At 43.2% G+C, this 21,302-nt stretch overlaps 1 protein-coding gene across 1 annotated transcript; it reads left to right on the forward strand.

The window, feature by feature from the left end:
• Positions 1-4,932: 4,932 nt before the first annotated feature.
• LOC311499093 (interferon regulatory factor 2-binding protein 2-B-like) lies at positions 4,933-7,395 on the forward strand. The gene is made up of 2 exons (XM_084559947.1): positions 4,933-5,886; positions 6,088-7,395. Exons 1-2 carry the CDS (start codon positions 5,115-5,117, stop codon positions 6,858-6,860), a joined length of 1,545 nt encoding a protein of 514 aa, XP_084416073.1. The 5' UTR covers positions 4,933-5,114; the 3' UTR covers positions 6,861-7,395.
• Positions 7,396-21,302: the final 13,907 nt, after the last annotated feature.

A 21,302-nucleotide genomic window follows, 5' to 3' on the forward strand; every position in this document is an offset into this window, starting at 1 on the left:
GTTAAGGACGTACGTTATGGTTCCTGAGACCTTTAACTGTCACTGCTGAGGTGACCAGAAACCAGAAACCCACGCGGTAATGTATCCCCTGAAGGATATTTTTAGTAGCTGTGAGCTCTGTGAACTGAACTGTGACTCCAAACAGTTCATCAGTCTGGCACTCCCAATCTCCAGTTTGACCTCAGCGTTAACTCCCAGCTCTGCCTTTTCCTGGACTGTTTTCCCACCACACAGGCTTCCTCCCCCATGTGAAACTGCTAAGCTGAACAAACCTACTAGCTTAACCTCTGCAGCCACACAGACATAACCTTCCTAGGGGCCACTCAGATGGTTTACAGGGAGGCTATATAAAGACTTTGCTGATCAAGCAAAACACAGTCTGCCTGCCGAGCTCTGTCAGTGTTTCACATTCAACTCGTGTGACTGGTCCACAGCGTGAAATCTGATTAACCTTAAGTTACAGGAAATGTTATTTTGCATTTAATCAGTACGAGATGAGATGATTTTTTATCCTGTTGAGTGTTGATGTCAGTCAAATGACTAAGTAGGATTTAAAATGACTGGTCAACAACACCTGTTCTGAAAGTTTTTTAAGTCATCCTCCCTTAAACATGCCATACAGGTGATTTGTGGCTCTGACACAGCCATGCTGGAGTGCACCACAGATAAACCAAAAACATTTTTTCAGCTTTTTGGTTGCTTAAATCAGATGCAATATCTGATGCAATATGTGAATATTTTTTGTACCTTAACATATTTACTTTTATATAGTTTATTTTGTCTTACCTTGTTCTGTTTTTTTTTGTATTTTTGCACTGTTGTTCCCTGTAACACCTTAATTTCCCAACTCGCGGATACGTATGAAAGATTAATTTTGTTGAACAAATAAATGAACAAGTACAATACTTTTGTTTTTATTGGTTTGATTGGGTTTTCTTTATCTACTTTTAGCACTGTCTACCTTTTTGAAAAATTGCTCTTCTCTGGTGCATTTGGTAACAAATTTTTAAATTGTTTGGTTATGTTCCTGTGTGACAGTGAATCCTAAATAAAGGAATTTGTATTATGATAACCCCACCAAGTATATGTTTTAAGTGTATTTAAACTCTTACTGATTGATGTGGGAAATGTCGCAGTGCTGTCAGTTCATGTTTGTGTTTCCATTCGGGAGGTAAAATCACATGAAGGGTTTCCCTCTCCTCCACAGGACGCATGATCGGCTCATCGGTCTGCTGACTGAGGAGATTTATGGGGGGGTTGCGGTGTGGTGATGGAGGGTTAAATCTGCAGGTCGTAAGTGGTCATTAGGAGAAGGCTGAGTAATTAGGATGAAACTCTGATTATAACACTGAAGCAGCATGGCCCATACCATTTGAATGGCTTGGCAGGTCTTTGTTGGAGCATAGTCAGTTCTCAACAGAGTGACACCAGACTAACTTTCTGTTGGCTCAAAGCTACTGGAGCATTTTTACGTCTCTATGAAACAAATGAATAGACAAAAATACTCCATTTTGCCTCCTGTGGCTCTTTTTTTAATCTATATTCAATATACACAAAGAAAATATATATAAAAGATGGCTGTAGCCACCAGTTCTGAGGAATGAAGCCAGTGCAATTTAAAGTTCTTAGGTCTTGGCTTCTTTTCCCACATGTCATCAGCTAAATGAACTTCTTCTGATGACGGTGCAGGTCGTCCTGCAGGTGAATATAATCCCATAACTGAGCAGGTATCAGCCCTCAAAGACAGGTATGTCTGGGAGCATTTCTGGCTTCACTGATATGTCAGACATTCTTAGGTCCTCAGTCAAATCCACTTACTGCTCCTCCCTTTCATCCAATGGTTAATTTTGGCTTCGTAAAAACCGAGATGCCTACGGCCAAATGCAGTCCACAAACCAATGGGCGACGTCACTGTGGCCACATCCATCTTTTACCGCCGGTCTATAATCAAGACTGAGGCACAATTCATCTGCTCAAAAACACTAACACTAAAAGGTATTTTAGTGTTAGTGTTAGTCAGGATTTTCAACATGAAAACAACAAAAAACATCAGCAGAATTTCACGCTAGTGCTGAAAGAAGATACAGAGAACACAATGAAACTAATGGAAATGAAATATTATACTTGTGTATTTATTACAAAACCATGTCTAAAGAGTTTGGAATCCACAAATCCACAGACAGACAGATTGAGAACAAATGGAGGAGATTTAAGACGACTGTTACCCTCCATGGGAGTGGTCCACCACTCAAGATCACCCATAATAGTCTGAGAGGTCACAAAGGAACTCAGGGGAACTTCCAAGCAGCTAAAGGCCTCTCTCACATTGGCTAATGCTAATGTTATGATGAATCCACAATCAGGAAAACACTGAACAACCATGGTGTGATGGCAAGAGTGGCAAGGACAAAGAGCTGCCTGTCTGCAGTTTGATCAACATCATGTGGACAAGCCAGACTACTACTGGGACTATGTTCAATGGACAGATGAGACCAAAGTACAATAGTGTGGTTTAAATGAGAGGCGTCATGTATCGAGATGAAACAACACTGCATTCTAGCATCAGAACCTCATCCCTCCATGAAACATGGGGGTGCTAATGTCTTGGTTCGGGCCTGTTTTGCTGCATCTGGACCAGGACGGCTCGTCGTTATTGGTGGACCAATGAATTCTGAATTCTACCAGTGAATTCTAAAAGAAAATGTCAGGACATCTGTCAATGAGCTGAATCTGAAGAGGAACTGGGTCATGCAGCAAGACAACGAGCTCAACAACACAAGTGGTTCTTCAAAAGAACGGCTAAAGAAGAACAAGATGAATGTTTAGGAACCTCCAAGTCAAAGTCCTGACCTTAATCCAATAGAAATGTTGTGGAAGAACCAAGCAGTTCATGTGAGGAAACCCACCAACATCTCAGAATTTAAGTGGTTCTGTTCTGAGGAATGGGCTAAAAGTTACCGGAAACATTTAGTTGATGTAATTGTTACACAAGGAGGTCAGGTCATCGGTTTTGACTGGGTTCTCTTTGTCTACTTTCAGGATTTGTGTGAAAAGCCGCCGATGTTTTGAATCATTTTTATGCAGAAATGTTGCTGTAACTCTTCAAGCAGTATGTCGGTGATATGATTTGTAAATGTACCTAAATGAGGTACAAATCTGTAAGACAGTGTTGTAGAAAAACTAGCCCTGCAACTGATTCTGTAAATTCACTGTGAGAGTTGATCATACAACAACAAAAAATATCTGTACTAAAACATTTGCACCCAGTGTGTGAGAGCAGCACATGGAGAAATGAAAGTGTTGTTATGTTTAGAGTGCAGCTCTCAGTTTGAGTAGAGTCAGCACAACTCAGGAATAGTCTGAATGGAGGGGAGGGAGATTCACTGTTTGCCTGGTAACAACATCTGAATTCTGTGATTGGCTGCCCATTCGATGACGTCCAACGTGCTTGGCAACAGAACTGGAATGCAACAGAGGGATTAAACAGAAACACATCAGTCTACTTCCTCCATCTACACTTTTTTTTTTTTTTGTTGCTTTGTGTCTGCAGAGTTAATGTTTCACCCCCCCCCCCCCCAAAAAAATAACATTTTCACACACAGAAAATTCAAAACTCTATCATCTCTCTCAGTGCGGATAGCAAAACGTGTGTTTTCACATAAATAAATACAGGGGCAATTCTAATTTACTGTCAAAAAATAAAGTTTGTGTTTAAAGCATTTGTAGATCTCCCCCGTCTACTGGAGACTCTGGAGGCTGTCAGCAGAATTCCCTGCTCAGTCTTGTGGTATTTATAAAACCTCTTTGGATCCCTGCAAGCTAAAATGGGCGAGGGAAGTAAGAGCTCTCACTCTGCCACAAATTCCAGGGATTCTAAACAGATGCTGCAATTTCTCATGAAACAGGCCAGAAATAGTCTCCCAGACTATGCTGCCTTTTTGTAATGACACATAATCAAACTGTTAATTTTTTTTATTTTTTTTTCAGATTGGACTGAACTAAATTAAATCCAATGAAAATACAATATTTTTTTTTTTTTCTGCAAGAATGTTGAAGATAAATCTTTGTACTGGAAGGACTGCATTTGTTGTTCCTATTCCATCACTTCCTGTTTAGACTTAGTAGAACTTTTGCAAGTCACAGATATGCACATTGATTGGGTTCACTTTGTCCATTTTCATTACTTCCACTGATGTTTTGAGTACTTTTTATGCAGAAATGTCGAAGATTTTGAGAGAACGGTTAAAGAAGAACAAGATGAATGTTTAGGAACGACCAAGTCAAAGCTCAGACTTGAATCCAATGAAAATGTTGTGGAAGGACCCGAAACAAGCAGCTCAAGTCAGGAAACCCACCAAAATCTCAGGAATGGGCTAAAAATTCCTTCAAGCTGCTGTGGACGACAGATCGGCAGTTACCGGAAACATTAAGTTACAAGGAGGTCACAGTAGATACTGGAAACAAGCCTTCACTTACAATTGCAACTTACAGATAAATTATTAATTTTCTTTGATAAATAAATGGTTTTAAATTTGATTGGGGTCCTCTTTTTTGAGTCATTTTTATGCAGATTATTTTTATTTTAACTATGATTGAGTAAATAGTTCAGCGGTATGGTTTTTAAATGTACCTGGATGATGCACAAATACAAATAAAGACAAGTTTGTCCACCTAAAAATATCAGTAACTAGAATTTTGCTGTTTTTTCTGATAAAAAATTTGCGGAGTGAAGGCTCTTCGCGGACACACACGATCTGTGGGTGTAAGCGGATAAAGATAGAGAAACGGTGCGCATGCGCCAGAGCGGTCGTCGAAGAATCCAGTAAATAGAAAACCCAGAGACGCTCGCGAGCCGAGTGTCGGCGCTGACGTCACGGCCCTACGTTGAGAGCTCGAGCTGAGTTGTAAGCGCGAGCTCAGACGGAGGCGCGCCGAGTCAACGGACACCAGCTACGATGAGCTCCTCGCGGCGTGAGTGTGCCGCCTTCTGAGGAAATATACCGAGTTTTATTCTTATTACGAGTTTTTTTCTTCTTCCTCCCGGTGACGTAAACAAACCGACGGACAGTTATCATCACTATTTTTTATTTTTGCATCCGCTCCGGTGTTACAGCATGTCCTCCGCGGTGATAGCTGCCTCCAGAAGGCAGTCCTGCTATCTGTGCGATTTGCCCCGCATGCCGTGGGCGATGATCTGGGATTTTACCGAGGCGGTTTGTCGTGGATGTGTCAACTACGAGGGCGCCGACCGGATTGAGTTCGTCATCGAGACTGCACGGCAGCTGAAGAGGGCGCACGGCTTCCAGGAGGGCCGCTCTTCTGGCCCGGGGAAGCCCCAGCACGCCGTCAAAGACCTCAACCACTCGACCGGAGAGCCGGGCTCACGTCCGCCGCAGCCGTTGGACCGCTACCCGCTGCCCGCTGACCGGCCGCCCCGGCTGGGACCGGAGTATCAGGCGGCCAGGCAGGCGAACGGCCTCCCCATGCCGAACGGATTCCCCAAACCCGACGAGCCCCCGGAGCTGAACCGCCAGAGCCCCAACCCCCGCAGGACTAGCGCACTTCCTCCCAACCTGGTGCCTTTAGTGAACGGCGGAATGTCGGCGGTGCATCCCCTCAACGGCCGCCCGGCTCAGATGGGACTGGCCGGGGCTCTGGCTCATCCCGGCCCCGGGGAGCACGGTAAGCGGCCGGAAGAGCTGAAAGACAAACACAGGCCCGACAGCCTGTCGGAGCTGTCGGACAGCCACAAGGAGTGGATGGGCAAAAGCAAAACCGTCAGGGACCTGATGGCGGTGAACATGTTCGAGGGCAGGTTTAAGAAGGACCACGCCGCCATGCAGAGAGTGATGGCTTACGAGACGAGTGCTACTTCCTCAAAAACAGGTAAAACGGAGTCAGGAACTAAACTAAACGCACATGCACATGGTTCAGTGTCCAATGCTGGAAAACGAAAACAGCCCGGATGATTAATTCATCGCGTTTGTTGACAGTTTTCCTGTTTCATTCTTCACAGCTCAGCATGGTGAAATGTTTACTCTCGTGTGGTTGTTAATACCCCCTCCCCTCCCCTTCTCATTTGCACAGACAGGGGGAAGCACCCTCGGCCCGGGAAGAGGAAGGCCTCCCCAGAGCCGGATGGCGACGGCGGCGGCGGCCCCAAGATGAACGGCAACGAGGGCCCACCGTGGCTCCCCTCGCCCTCCGAGGTGCTGAAGATCCCCTCCGCAGCCCTGGCTGGCTTCTCGACGGCCCCCACCTCCACCATCTCCCCACATCCCCGCACCACGCCCCCCGAGGCCGCCACGGCGCAGAACGGCCAGTCCCCGATGGCGGCGCTGATCCTCGCCACCGACAACGCCGGCAGCACGGGCTCGCCCAAGGACGGCAACCAGGTACACTCCACCACGCCGGGGGCCCGGCGGAACAGCGGCAGCCCCCTGTCGCCCTCGTCGGCAGCTTCCCAGAGGCGGATGACCCAAAGGGAGGGCCCCGCGAGCTCCAACCCTTCTGCTCCGCACGGGCAAGGCGGCATGGACCCCCACGCCCCTCCGCCGCCGCCGCAGACCATTCCAGACTCTTCCGTGCCGCCCGGCAGCGTTCCGCTGTGCTGCACCCTGTGCCACGAGCGGCTAGAGGATACTCACTTCGTCCAGTGCCCGTCGGTGCCGTCCCACAAGTTCTGCTTCCCTTGCTCCCGGGAGAGCATCAAGCAGCAGGGGGCCACCGGTGAGGTGTACTGTCCCAGCGGCGAACGGTGCCCGCTGGTCGGCTCTAACGTGCCCTGGGCCTTCATGCAGGGGGAAATAGCCACCATTTTGGCCGGGGACATAAAAGTAAAAAAGGAGAGGGACCCTTGAAATGAAGATTTACTTTCTTTCATCAGCAGGTTTTAAATCATCCAGCACCCCCCCGCCCCTCCCCGTCCCCTCTCTCTGGAGAAACTGATGGACGTGTACATATTGGACTCAAAAAAAAAAAGAGCTGTATGCTTCATAAACATGGTTGTATAATTTTTTTTTTTTTTTGATTTTTCAGTACATTGTGTTTCTATATATTTTTCTTTTTTTGAAGATAAAACAGGTATGTACTCCTCATAACGGACTCCCATCACAGTCGTTTCTTTTCACCCGTCGGTGCAGACGGGACGTAGGCCTGGAGACGCTTCCTGTCGATCGTAGAATGTGACTAATCTGAGCACTTGGCAAATAATATTAACTGGTAATAACGCTTCTAGCTGTACATGAATGCACTTGTTTACAACAACAAAAAAAAAAAAAAATCAACACTTGCCAAATACAGTTTCAGACCTTGTAATAATACCCCAGGCGTCCTTGTGGTTTGCTTATTTTCCAGAGACGGGTTGAGAGGTTGTGAATTAGCCATGATGCAATACTTCCAGGGAAAAAAGGGGGTGGGGGGGGGGGAGGAGAAAAGTCAAGGAGAGAGAGAGAGAGAGTCGGGGATGGATGGATGGAAGAGGCGGGGTGGAAGTTTGTTGCATAAATGTTGTGTACAGTAAATCACATGTGGGCGGGCCCGGGGCCCCCGTGTCCTGCCAGCGCTGACAGATAAGGATGTCTAAAAATAGGTCGTCTGTGGTAACGCGATGCGCGGCGCGGTGTTTTTTTTTTTTTTTTTTTTTTTGTTGACGTCCAAACGTCTCCACCGGTGCTCCACGTATGTCCCCTGCAACAATATCCTTCCAGCCGCTTCTGCATTTTCGACACGTCTGGATTTAGACTGACATTTCCCTCGGTCTTCAGGATTTCGCGGTCGTTGGGGACTGAACCCACGGCTCCCGGTTTCCAGTGAAAACATGGCGGAGACGTGAGGTCATGAGCGGCGTCCCGTCGGGACCGCTGTTAACGATGGGAGCCGAGCCAGCCAGTTTTTCCACATAACTCTCTGTCGGGGATGATGGAGACGCCTCGGGGGGGGCCCTGTTTTGGCCCCCCTATGGGAACAAATCCCAAACAAGCTTCCTATTCCACAACTAAATAGCTTGTTCTGTCGTTTTTTTTTTTTTTTGCACCGATGCAACATTTTTTCGCCCGACTGTAGCTTCTGTTTTTAATTTAAAACGTTGCACAAGTTTTGGATCTCCGTTGCATTTGGCTGGCTTTGACTTCAGGAAGAAAAACAACAAGGAAGAGGAAAAAGGAGGGGCCCCCGCTATGCTAAGTGTGTGTGTGTGTGTGTGTGTGTGTGTGTGTGTGTGTGTGTGTGGATGGGTATAAATGCCTTGCTCAGGGGTCACGTGCTCTTTAGTGGAATTCCTGAGTCACGTCCTCCCCTCCTTCATCGTCTTCTTCTGTCTCCTCCCCCCCTGCTCTGCTGCAATAACATGCCTTCCACTGTTCAAGGCTGATCACACAGCCAGCGGATGAATGGGGACTAGTGTGTGTTTATACCGGGGCCCCTTTGCTTTTCAGCTGGCGTCGAGAAGTTTAACTCTTTCCTTGCGGCTTCTCCGCCAGAGACGGCTCCGTTCAGAGTCCTCTGCAGACGCATTTAAAAGGAAAGAAATGCACTTTTTGCTGCAGGAATCGCAAGAGTTTTTAGCTTTGGTATATTTTTAGTTTCCTTCTTGGGATTAAATATGATTTTAAAGCAAAAACAAAACAAAAAGTTTAATCATCTTAGTTGTGAAGATATTCTGCATTTTATATCTTTAACTAAGTTTCAATGAGTCTTTTGTGCTTGTGGACACGTTAGTTTTTTGTTTTTCAAACATTTTTGCCCCCCAAAAGGGTGTTTTAGGCCGAGTTCAGACCTTGGATTAACATCCGTCCTCAGATTAAAACTGTCCAGCTTTAAGTACCTGTGCTCACACCTGGCATTAAAATGCATTTTTACCTACTTTCCCAGCCAGCACTTCAGACCCGATCTCTCTGCAAATAATTAGTGGTGCAGTAGAGTATTATTAGCCTGGTCGTTACCATCCTACGTTTCCGCCCGAAATTTGATTTCGGTCTCGCACGTTAGTCTGGCCCAGTGTAATAGGAATCTGTCTCCGTAATGGGCGGATGCTTATTTTGAGGTTTAAAATCATTGGAGTTCCCTTAACCAATCAGCAACGTTTGGTAATGACGTATATTGTGCGCCGGAGTTCAGGCTCTTACGCTTACCACTTCCGCTTCCAGTTAAATAAATCAAACTTTTCCCAAAGCCAGCTGGAAGGAGAGCTACGACGTCCTTGCCATTTATAAAAGTGACAAGACAAGCCTCTTGTTCTGGTTTTAATTCCGTGATGCTCTCGAGAGTTGAGACAACTTCGCGGATGGCTTCTAGCGTCTCTTCCTCCATCGCCATTGTTGCTATTCTGTTGAACTACAAGCTTCGCTGGACTACAAGCAACTCGGCAGGCGAGTTCCGCGTCATCACTCAACTGTTCGCTGATTGGCTAAGACCGCGCGGTTACACGCGAACCGCAGAAGGGCAATTTGGCCAGACTCCCTGGCAGACCGAAATCAAATTTCGGGCGGAAACGTAGGATGGTGACGACCAGGCTAGAGTATTATAACAGCAGCCGTCTCTAATGCATCTCTACCTGCTGCTGTTTCAGAACCAAAAACGGCTGTTTGTTGACGGTTTTCACATAATGTGTATATGTGAAAAAGACGTGAACCCACGAGCCTCGATACGCTAGCTAGTTTGGTTACTTTTTTTATGTTTTGCCTTGACTGCAATTTAAAGATTTTAAAAGTAAAAGTAAGACCTTTAACATTTAAAATACCTTTTTAGAAAATACTATGCTTATACAGTGGTCCCTCGTTTATCGCAGGAGTTACGTTCTAAAAATAACCCGCGATAGGCGAAATCCGCGAAGTAGTCAGCTTTATTTTTTACAATGATTATAAATGTTTTAAGGTTGCAAAACCCCTCACTACACACTTTATGCACTTTTCTCAATAACTTGCAAACATACCGCACTTCAGTCACACTGCCAGCGATCAAAGATACTGTATATGTAAATTTGGCAAACTGAACGCATTCTGTACTGTACAAGAGACACCGTACGGAGGAGACTGATTGACAATGGTCTACAGTCCCTTAGCCAATCAGGACGCAGAAAACAATACACTGTAAAAAAAAAAAAAAAAGCATGCAAAATTGCACTAAAAAAAAGGTGAACCACGTTATAGCGAGGGACTACTGTATTATAACAGCAGCTGTCTCTACCTGTTGCTGTTTCAGAACCACAAACTTGTTTGTTGATGGTTTTCACATAATGTGTGTATGTGAAAAAGACGTGAACCCACGAGCCTCGATACGCTAGCTAGTTTGGTTAGAATTTAAAGATTTTAAAAGTAAAAGTAAGACCTTTAAAATTCAAAATACCTTTTTAGAAAATGCTATACTTGTACTTTATATCCAAAAAAAAAATACCCAGGGAGTTGCCTCAAACACGACACTGGCAGAGATTAGTAAGTCAATAATAACGTGTGCTTTCAGTGAGAGAGGAAAGTTGAAGCTTGTTCCAAAATAACTATCATGTCTCCACGTCATGACGCACACACAACAAACAGCTGTTCATGGTTCTGATACAACAGTCCATTAGACACAGCGGCTGTTTTAATATTCTGCTGTGCTCCAAATCACGTCAGTGTTTGTTTGCATACAGAACTCGGGTCAAGTGTTGTCTGGGGACACATGTGGATACAGATACTTAAAGCTGTCACTGGTTTGATCTTTAATGCGTCGTCTGAACTGGGCCTGAGTTGCTCCTGGCAGCTGTTCTGTTGACCCCTGAAGGGCCGCGGACTGAATATGAGGCCCCCAGAGTCTCCGCTACTGTCTTGCTTTTACTACTCTTTATATTTCGGCTAATGGGACAATGACTGACAGTGCTGATAGTTTATACACTAAACATAATACGCATTAAAGATACTGTACAACATTTAAACATTATTTAAATAATGAGATAATCTGCTGTGATTAAGCTGCCAGGATGATTGACGTCCAAAATCTTGATTTAGGCATGCGTTTCAAACCCATTTTTCTTTTTAGGAACACTGGGTGTAAAATTACGATCATGAGCTTTACTGTATTGAAAAGAAAACCAGAACAATGTTTCTACTCAAAAAAAAATTCAACCTCCCATTCCTTTGAATGAGCAACAAAACCCCGTCCTCGGATGGGTTAAAAACTTCCAGAGAAATGTCTGCGAGCCTTCGGTCTGCTGACCCTTTTGATGTCTCCCAGCCAATCAGATGCCCAGTCCAAACCAGATCTAGACCGCCGCCCTCTCTCTCTCTCTCTCTCTGTTTCTCTCTCTCTCTGTCAGGCCAGTTCGTCTTTGGCATGCAGTCGGCCTCAGATTCCAGCCTAGCCAGCTCATTTCTTTTCATCTGTCACCGAAACTCAACACCCGGAGGGCCCCGGAGAGCCAGTGGCCCGAGATTAATGGGTTTGCTCAAATTACGTGGCACACTCGACTTGGAGAAAAACTCAGGGTTTCTCTCCCCCCCCCTCCTGTTCACCTCTCTCTGTTGCCTCTGTTTGTTCAGCTGTCCCTCTCCCATAGCTCAACACCCCCACTCCTCCCCAATTCCTCCTCCTCCTCCTCCTCCTCCACCTCCTCTTTCCTGACTCTGAAGTCCAGGATGGGGCTGGAGGAAACACGTCTTGAACTCGACAGCTAGAGAACGGCAAACAAACTTAGATCAGGAATAACAAACCTCAGCTGTTCACACCCCCACAAACAACAGTTCTGATGAAACCCCCCATCAAAACACCGTGGCTTTGCGTTCTCTAATAGTTCAGGTTGATTGATGGGTCATTCCCACGTTGGTCACTCTTCATAGACCGGTTAATAATGTGGAAAACACTTCCTGGAGGGTATAAAACATTTTTCAGAGTTGCTGCGTGATCCATTGGTCCACCCAAACTGCAATACAGTGGAGACAAACTAAAGGAAAGTAAACACCTGAAACTCATGGTAAAATAATAATATTTCTATTTAATTGCAAGTGGTCTGCATGTGGACTCCCGTATATGGTGCTGCCTTCACCCACTCACATAGACTACACAACTTAGACCTTGTCCTCACATCCATCCTGGAGAATCCGCAAGTGTCCATCTTAAAGTCCAGGTGTGAACACTGATCTGGTCTCAGTCCACAAGTGGAGGTGGTCTGGGACACATTTGACCTCATTCCTTTGGTAGTGTGAACACACAATGAGTCCCGGGTCACATTGAAGACCTCCTACCCAACAGGGGTGATGTTGCATAACTTGAGTTTTGCCTCATTCATTCAGAAAAAAAAAACAAAAAACACAGCCACTATTAGACATGATAACCTGAATAAGTGATGTCTGTTCATTAGCAATGAGAGAATTTTAAAATACTGTGTCCTTGGAGCTGCTAACTAACTAAAGAAGAAATAAATCCAAACAAGAGTTAGCTAATCACATTATTTAATACTAGTACAGTGTGATTCTGTCATCAGCATGTGATTTTGTTGATGTGTAAGATGTGACGTGTAGTCAAGTCACATGTTTCCTCAATAAGTACTGTTGTCTTCATTCAACTTTATCTTTACTACAAGCGTCACTGCTTCAAACAGCAACAGCGCTGAGATTATAGTGTGTATAAAGGTTTTTTGCAACGTCACAGTGGAGATCAATAAACAAACATTAACTTGTGCCCTTTCAGCGGGACAGAGACTTCCCAGCTCGTTCCAAAATCCATGAATCACCTCCCCAAGTCATGGTGCACACACAGACACACAAACAGCTGTTCATTGTTCTGAAACAGTGGAAGGTGATTCATTAGAGAAAGCAAATGTATATATTATTACATGCACCCCAAGTAATGTTGGCGTTTATTTGCTGAGATCAGATCTCAAGTACTTTTTATGGTAATTAAAGTTGGCCAGTTGTGATTGCATTGCCCAGGACGGGCATCGAGGTCAGAACAGGGTGTCAGGGACTCGTGTAACTCTCCTTGAGTTCAGTGTGGACTCTAGCCACAGTGCTAAGCTCCAAATATTAGGAACTGCAAATGTAATATAATATCAACCTGTATAGGGTGCAGCTAAACGGTTGCAACAAGTGCTTCCAGTCCTCCCCTACTGCTCTGCTGTGCTGGCTTCTGGGTTTCAGTGTAGGGTGAGCTCATGTTTACCATGTGCTCTGCGTTATTGTATTCAAGCGAGCAGGTCGTAAAGGCTGGGGCCCCTCTCCGTCTGGATTGTGTCCAAGTCCCAATGATGTTCAAAAGGTCATTCAGTCCCTTGCATAAAAAATGACCCAGGCTCAGGCAGAACATGCTGCCGTCACACAACGGTCGGCCTGGCCCCCACCACCTCAGCACTTTCACAAATCTGCCACCCGGCACACCCGGTAGTTCCACACGCATAGACAATTTGTGCTGTTTTCAACATAAATGACAATTCTTCTGTTTCATTTGTCTCTGACTACCTTGCTCCCATGCACTTTTGTGAAATGACTTCACACATGGAAACAAAACCCACACCAGACAAATAATACAGGTAAGCAAACATAAAAACAAACTATTAAGTTACGATAAATTCTAAATTTTACTTTACAAATTTAGCCAGAAAGTAAAGATTCTTGGGTGGAAATGAGAATATACAGAAAAGTAAATGATTTGATCTTATTTTGTGACTATTCGTGACCGAGGCAAACCTTTCCACCTTTATGCGCTGTTGTATTTTAATCTGAAGTTTCTATAAGTAAGAATGATAATGTAGTGAATACTAAACTTTATCGGGTACTAATCAGTTTATCTCAGTGCACGGCATTACTAAACTAAACTGAGAGTCCTGCAGAACTGTGTTGTAAAAATAATCTTCTGTTTATGATGTGAAGGAATATGTCACAGAGTTCCACAATGTGTTGTATGGACACATGAACACGGGCACAGATATTTAGCAGCCAAGGAGCATGTAGATATGAAATGGAAGTGCTCCAGGAAAAAAAAGTGTTTAGGTCCTTCACAGTTACTTTTCATTTGTACATAAACACTGATTTCTACAGTTGAGCAACTACATGTCCAAAAAAAGGCTTCATTTAACCGCAAATCAAATATAGCGACAAACATTAGATTATTTATTTAAAATATAACAGAAACAAAGTTTCCACAAAAGGCCTTTTAGAAAAATATATTTGTTTACAGTCCCATTTGGGATTTCCGTGACTTTTTGTCAGCTGCCATTTTTGGTGTTGTTTTTTACTGATAGTTGTGCAAAGAAGCCGACTGCAAACGGCACAGGTATTTGATCTATGCATGCAGAAACAAAACAGAAGACGACCCAAAACAGGGCCTTGAGGAACGCCTCGGTTCAGAAGAGCAGAGCGCAATGTGAAATAAAGGAGTTTGGGCATGTCATGTGGAGTTAGTGGAAATGTCTGTAAATATGCAAAACTACAATGGCAAGGCAGCTCTCGTGCACAATGTTAAGGTATCCTATAGAACACATAAGACTTAACCTTCAGAGAAACAGCAGCAACAAATTAGACACTGACTTATATTCCAAATGTTATTACCGTATGTACATTTTACATGATAAACATAACAATAAGAGCCAGCTTGGATATTATCTGATCAGAGAGAGACTGAACACAGTTTGGTGGTCCACAAAGACATCTGAGGCTGAATTAACATAATTTAAGTTCCTTTAAGTATTTTTTTCTGTGAATTTGAGGCTAATTTGCTGAAAGGTGACTTCAAAACCCACCAAAATCCCTCTGGCAATCCCTTCAGCCCTGACTGAAGAGGAAGAAACAGAAGACAAGGAGCAGGGGAAACGTGAAAGGTGAGTGTGGTGTGTTTAGGGGTTGCAGAGAGGCGGCAGTGGGTCAAACCCAGCAGCTGCACTCTCTATAATTAGATGGCGAGGCTGGCAGAGGCTCCTGGAGCATTAATCAGTGAACTCCCAGCAGTGAGCACCAAGAAAGGAACGCAGTGCTGTGTTGACTCTTTATCTGGAAAAGAGGTTTACAGAGGGGAGGCCCAAATATAGCAGCCAGGGCTGAGAGCTCCAGCCCCGTTGCCTGGATATCCCGGCTGGAAAGTAAACAGAGGGGACGCTAGATTTGCCACGTCAATGAACTGGCAGGAAGCAAAGGCCACGGCAAGGGAGGAGGGGGAGGCAATACCTTTTATCTAGGCTTTTACATTATATGCAGCAGGCTGGGTTGTTTGCTGGCTGGAGAGGCAGTCGTACAGTAAAGCTAAAGGTTTAGAGGCTCGGTGCACCTTATCTGGCCGACAGTTTTATTACGCCATAGATCACATCTGATACTGATCACATCAGACAATAAACAGACAGGAAGCTCTCAGCTCCAGCATCTGTTTGCTGGAAAAAAAAAAAAAAAGTCCAAAGTTAAAACACACACCCAAGATCCGTGAGGTCAAAATAAAAACTTCTGGTCTACACTTAATTAACTGAAAAACATATTTCATCAATGGTTCCTGTTAAGATAAATAATATCTGGGCTAAAATTCCTTCAAGCCGCTGTAGATGACTGATCAGCAGTTACTGGAAACGTTTCAGTTCCTTTTTATTGCTGCGCAAGGAGGTCACAGCAGATAATGAGAACAAGAGTTCACTTTCTTACGCAACTCACAGACATAAACAAATGATTCATTGTCTTGAATAAATAAATACACAATTTTTAATGCTTTCTTTGTCTACTTTCATGACTTTCAGGATCCGTTGATGTTTTCAGTCATTTGTTATAAGAAACAGATCTTGTTTTAACTCTGGAGGGTATGGAGAATCGGCGTGTATTTGTCTTTTAATTTGCAGAACATGTTGCCCATGTTGGAGAATGTCTTGCATCTTCAAACGCATCAAAGGAAATCCCGGCTAAGGTCGTGAGTGCTGCTTTTCATGTTTAGGCTGTAATTACGATTGAAGAACTTTTATCAAAAGAAAAACCTGACTGTGCCATCCATCCGGTCTGTGCGGTATCAACCAGCATCAACATTTTGGTTTTGTTTTCTCTTCTTTTTCACCTAATCCTTGTTGTTTCATCTGCTTTTTGGCAAAGGTCTTAGAGCTCTGCTCATTAAAGGGGAGCACTCCCATCCTTCCTGCCCTTCTGTTTAGCCTCAGCTTTGAGCGTTAGCTTTTAAATACTACGGTGTGGTTTGCGCTGTGCAGGGAGGAGCTGGGCTCTCGGCTGTGTTTGGGGGCCTGGATCATCATCCTCAGATCTGCTTTGTAATTAAATATCCCCCACAGCAGCACAGGACGCTTAAAGAAGGAAGAGCTGCTTCCCGGCAACCTTCCTCTGGTAAATGTGTAACAGCTGCTCAGCACTTTCAGCCACGGTTATTCAATATTTATTTCCCAGATCAAAGTCTGACCTTTGAAACACGAGTTTGTGCTACACTGACTGAATCTAAGAGTTACTTTACAGTAAAAATATATATTCATTTTGTGCTTTAAATGCAAGTATCTGTTTATCTAAGGAAAAGTAAATCACATTTCTGTATCAGCCTCAAAAGTAATGACAATGGAAGGAGTTCCACCATGTTCATTTGTGGGCTTTTGAAGTATGGTACACATATTTTATTCAAGATTCAAAGAGTTCATTGTCATGTGCACAGTGTAGAAATGAAGTTCTTCTTTTGCCATCTACCCAAATCCCTAACAATAGACAAAAAATCCTACAAATAGAATATAAACAGATACATATAATGCAAAATATAAATTAACTAGTGAAAATATCAATGTTTATTCTTACCTTTGACTGTCTGCTTTCACATAAACATCATTTGTGCTAAGCTAACCTGTCTCAAAGAAATGTGTGGTGAAGTTTTCCATCTGAGGCGGTTTAATTTCTAGACAAATTTAAGACTTTGAGAGCATCCATCAGCTTCAGGAAGTTGTGCCCTCCCCCCTATTTTATCAGCATGCAACTATACAAGATTTGTCAGTTGTCTTTGTGTTTATTTATTGTGTTGGTCAGGGTACGCCGTTTTCTTCCTCTGGTTACGGTTTTAAATGATCTCAGTCATGACTGGCACAAATACTACTTCCTCCTTATTAGCAGACGCAGGATGAAAATTAAGCTTGAAACAAAACTTTCACCAGATGCAGCACTATTGTGTTTCAGTGACAATAAACCAATCAATGCATCTGAAGTTGAAAAATGAGACAATCAAAATGACGATTAAACAAAAAGGAATTTATTACAGAGTGTGTAATGTAGCTCTGGATTAATTCAATCTGCTTCTAGTGCCTGTGTTCACACCTGGTATTCAAATGAGTCTCCACATGCGTCTCCAGCCAACTCTTCAGATCTGATCTCCGTTTTGCGCAATAAAATATTTACCGGTGACTGTCTTTAATGGATCACTACTTATATTTTAGAACCACAATCTGCTGATTTTGTGTGTGCATCATGACTTGGGGACATGATATTGAACTCCTCTTTCACAGATCAGCCCTGTAGAGTAGGTGGTCTTTAATGTGACCCAGGACTCGTTGTGTGTTCACACTACCGAAGGAATGAGGTCAAATGTGGACAAATGCAAACCAGACTGGTTCCAAATGTGGTCAGAGATCGGATCTCTCAAATGTGTCCTCAGTGTCTCCCCGGTGTGTTCACACCTGTAGTTTGAGTTGGACGCCTGTCATGAGATTCCCTAGGACGGATGTTAATGCAAGATCCGAAGAGAGATGTGTCTTCACATGATTAAGGAGGGAGTATTTCCTTGTACAGTAAAAGACTGTCTCATCCTCAGCGTTGACCCTTTGTTCTGCAGCTATTTTGTTGGTGAGCAGTCGACCTTTACTCTGAAATAAATACAAATCTTATCTGGAAATTACGACACGCACCATGAGGCAACATCTCTTTACTGAGAACTGTGCGTTTGTGTGTATCTGCAGGTCAGTTATTGAGACAAAGTCCAGAGTTAATGTGCGTGTAGTGTCAAGCTTTGATTAGATGCACAACGGCAAACACATGGCGAGGTACAATATATCACATTCTGTTTACACAATGTGATATATTGTATTACACACATGGCCATGTACAATGCACGGCCATGTGTGTAACACAGGCCCAGTGGTGGAAAAAAGCAAATATATTAGAATGTGAATGACTATATACCGTATACATATATGTATACATAAGCTGCCTGGCCAAAAAAAAACAGTCACGACATGGATTTAACCAAGCAAATAGGTACGAGCCTCCTACTGGATAATTAATGCATGGGTGATCATCTTTCACCCGGCAACAAGTTATTTAACCCCAAATGATGCAATGAGTAGCTTCTCATTTCTTAAACAACCATGTCTAAAGACACATCCTGTGGTCGTAGAAAAGATGTTAGTCTGTCTGAGAAGGGTCAAATCATTGGCATGCATCAAGCAGAGAAAACATCTAAGGAGATTGAAGGAACTACTAAAACTGGGTTAAGAACTGTCCAACGCATTATTAAAAACTGGAAGGATAGTGGAGAACCATCGTCTTGGAGGAAGAAATGTGGTCAGAAAAAAATCCTGATTGATCGTGATTTGTGATCAATGTTTGGTGAAATTAAATGGAAGAAAACAACAGTAGAACTCAGGGCTATGTTTAATAGTGAAAGTAAGAGCATTTCCACACGTACAATGTGAAGGGAACTCAAGGGATTGGGACTGAACAGCTGTGTAGCCTTAAGAAAACCACTAATCAGTGAGGCTAACTGGAAAAAAAGGCTTCAGTTTGCTAGGGAGCATCAAGATTGGACTCTGGAGCAATGGAAGAAGGTCATGTGGTCTGATGAGTCCAGATTTACCCTGTTCCAGAGTGATGGGGGCATCAGGGTAACAAGAGAGGCAGATGAAGTGATGCACCCATCATGCCTAGTGTCTACTGTACAAGCCTTCGGGGCAGTGCTATGATCTGGGGTTGCTGCAGTTTCTCAGGTCTAGGTTCAACAACATTATGTGTCCAAAGAATGAGGTCAGCTGACTACCTGAATATACTGAATGACCAGGTTATTCCATCAATGGATTTTTTCTTCCCTGATGTTCACGGGCATATTCCAAGATGACAATGCCAGGATTCATGGGGCTCAGATTGTGAAAGAGCGGTTCAGGGAGCATGAGACATCATTTTCACACATGGATTGGCCACCACAGAGTCCAGACCTTAACCCCATTGAGAATCTTTGGGATGTGCTGGAGAAGGCTTTGAGCAGTGGTCAGACTCTCCCATCATCAATACAAGATCTTGGTGAAAAATGAATGAAACACTGGATGGAAATAAAACACATCAACTTCTGCCTTACAGTTGTAGAGCTTCTGGTGGAAATGTCAAAATGTGGCCCAGAACTTTAGGGGTTCACATAAATAATAAAGCAGAGTGGAGAAGATAGATTAGATTTCCTGACATTCTGTATTTCACAGTAATTTCACTTTGTTGTGCATGAACTTCACCAGTGTTGAATTAGAAACACAAATCAGATGCTGATATCTACAGGAAGTAGTTTTGTGTTGAAACACACACATGGGAAGTGAGAGGCCTCCAGGATGTGCCAACAGCTGCCAATCTGAGCAATTTATGCTTCTTCCGGTTGTTGAGGATCGACACGATTCAAACAGTCTTTGTCATGTAAATTATGAATTACTATCCGACTTTATTTATGATCCTAATCTGGCTTTTACAGATTGGTGAAAGAAAGTATAAAGCACAGTGAAAGGTCTAAACGTTTAGGGCTGAACATGTAGCCAATGCTTGTTTGAATTTAACAGACTTGAGTGAATCCCATCATCTTTCATCATCTTTTTTTGGATCTCCATCACACATGGACTAAACTTTATTTGTTGTGTGAAGCTAATTTTGCAAAATTGCAGCGAGAAGATGCAGGAAATGGCATGTATTATTATTATTATTATTATTATTATTTAAATCTACATCGCAACTTTTAAATCACGATTAATTTAAATCTGAAAATCAGTTTTTTTTTTAAACCCACTCCTGTTTGGGACCTTTTCCATTGTTGTCTTGTCGTCATGTTTGTTTTTTCCATTCAGTTAGTTTCACTTTACCTATCTTTGTGTGTTTTCCCTCCTCTGTGATTGGTCTCACCTGTGTCTTGTTTCCTCATTAGTTCTCAGTGTATATATAGTCCTGCTTCTCCCTTTGTCAGTTCCTCTGTCGTCTTCTCTGGATGTTTTCTTTGTGGTTTCTTTTCCTTTATTCCTTCTTTTTTCCCTTGAACTCTTTCTGGTTTATGGATCACCATGTTGTGCTTTTTTGAGAATCTCACTGATCCGACCTCTATGGTTTCATCCTACCTTGCTTCCTTGTGTGTCTTCTCCTTTCTTGTGACAACACCTTGGGCAACAATTCTCACTTCATCCACTTATTATTCAGTTTATTTTTTGCCTCAAAAACTAATCAAACACACTGGTTTTGCATCCACAATGCATCTCTCTTTACTTCAAGTTACTCGTAAAGATTTGTTTACACAAATAAGGAAACACAACACACTTCCATGTGTTGATAATCAAGCTCATACTGATTAAACTGCACATCACCTTTCTCCTTGTGATGTTGAAGAACATATCTTGCATGTAGGATACATTTGTAATTTGATTCTACCTCGTTTCCATTGCAAGCTCGTCCGTGCAACCATAGCTCAGACAGAACTACAGTTTGAATCCATTTAAACCCAAGGATAATATATTATTTGTGGCATTATGAGTAGTGAATGCAGCTGCATAGTTTGACTTTCGCTTCCATTTTGACTCAGTAGGTGCAGTAGAAATTGTATCCATCTATAATTATTCAATCCAACAGGTTGTTGCCTTAAAATCTGAGATTAGTTTCGACTTGGAACCTGCCCACTTCTTGTTGCCGAACGGTTCATTAACATTAAATGATCTTTGGAAGCCACATCACTGCAAATAAATGACGGAAATACGTGCACAAAAATGCACATTTTTAAAATAGGAATACAGCTATGACCATTAGGAACCATGCCTTTTTAAATAAAGGGAACAGAGAAAGGTTGAATTTTCCATAAAACAACTTCAAATAGAACAAATCTGAGGAATACAAAAAATAAGAGGGCTAAATACTATTGTCAGTCTTTCTTTCCCTGTCACCTTTTTTCTAATTTTCCCTACTTGCATCACTAATGAAGAAAACATTTCCTGCACCTCGAAAGCACAAAACAGGACACATGTACCTGCGAACATGGATATCTTTTAAATCTTTGTCCCTCGTGCCTTGAAGAATGAGTTTATTTTTAGGATGTAGTGAAAGTCTGTGGCTGAGCAGGAAGATCTAGGCAAGGTCAGAGTCTTTGACCAGATGTCTAAC

This window comes from Chelon labrosus, assembly GCF_963514085.1.
Source record: "Chelon labrosus genome assembly, chromosome: 2".
In the NCBI taxonomy this organism is placed as follows: domain Eukaryota; kingdom Metazoa; phylum Chordata; class Actinopteri; order Mugiliformes; family Mugilidae; genus Chelon; species Chelon labrosus.

Bases quoted from the DNA above. Each gene is read 5' to 3' on its own strand.
- LOC311499093 (XM_084559947.1), top strand. From the start codon at position 5,115: ATGTCCTCCGCGGTGATAGCTGCCTCCAGAAGGCAGTCCTGCTATCTG. The intron at 5,887-6,087 runs GTAAAACGGAGT...TCATTTGCACAG, and splicing joins TGCTACTTCCTCAAAAACAG to ACAGGGGGAAGCACCCTCGG.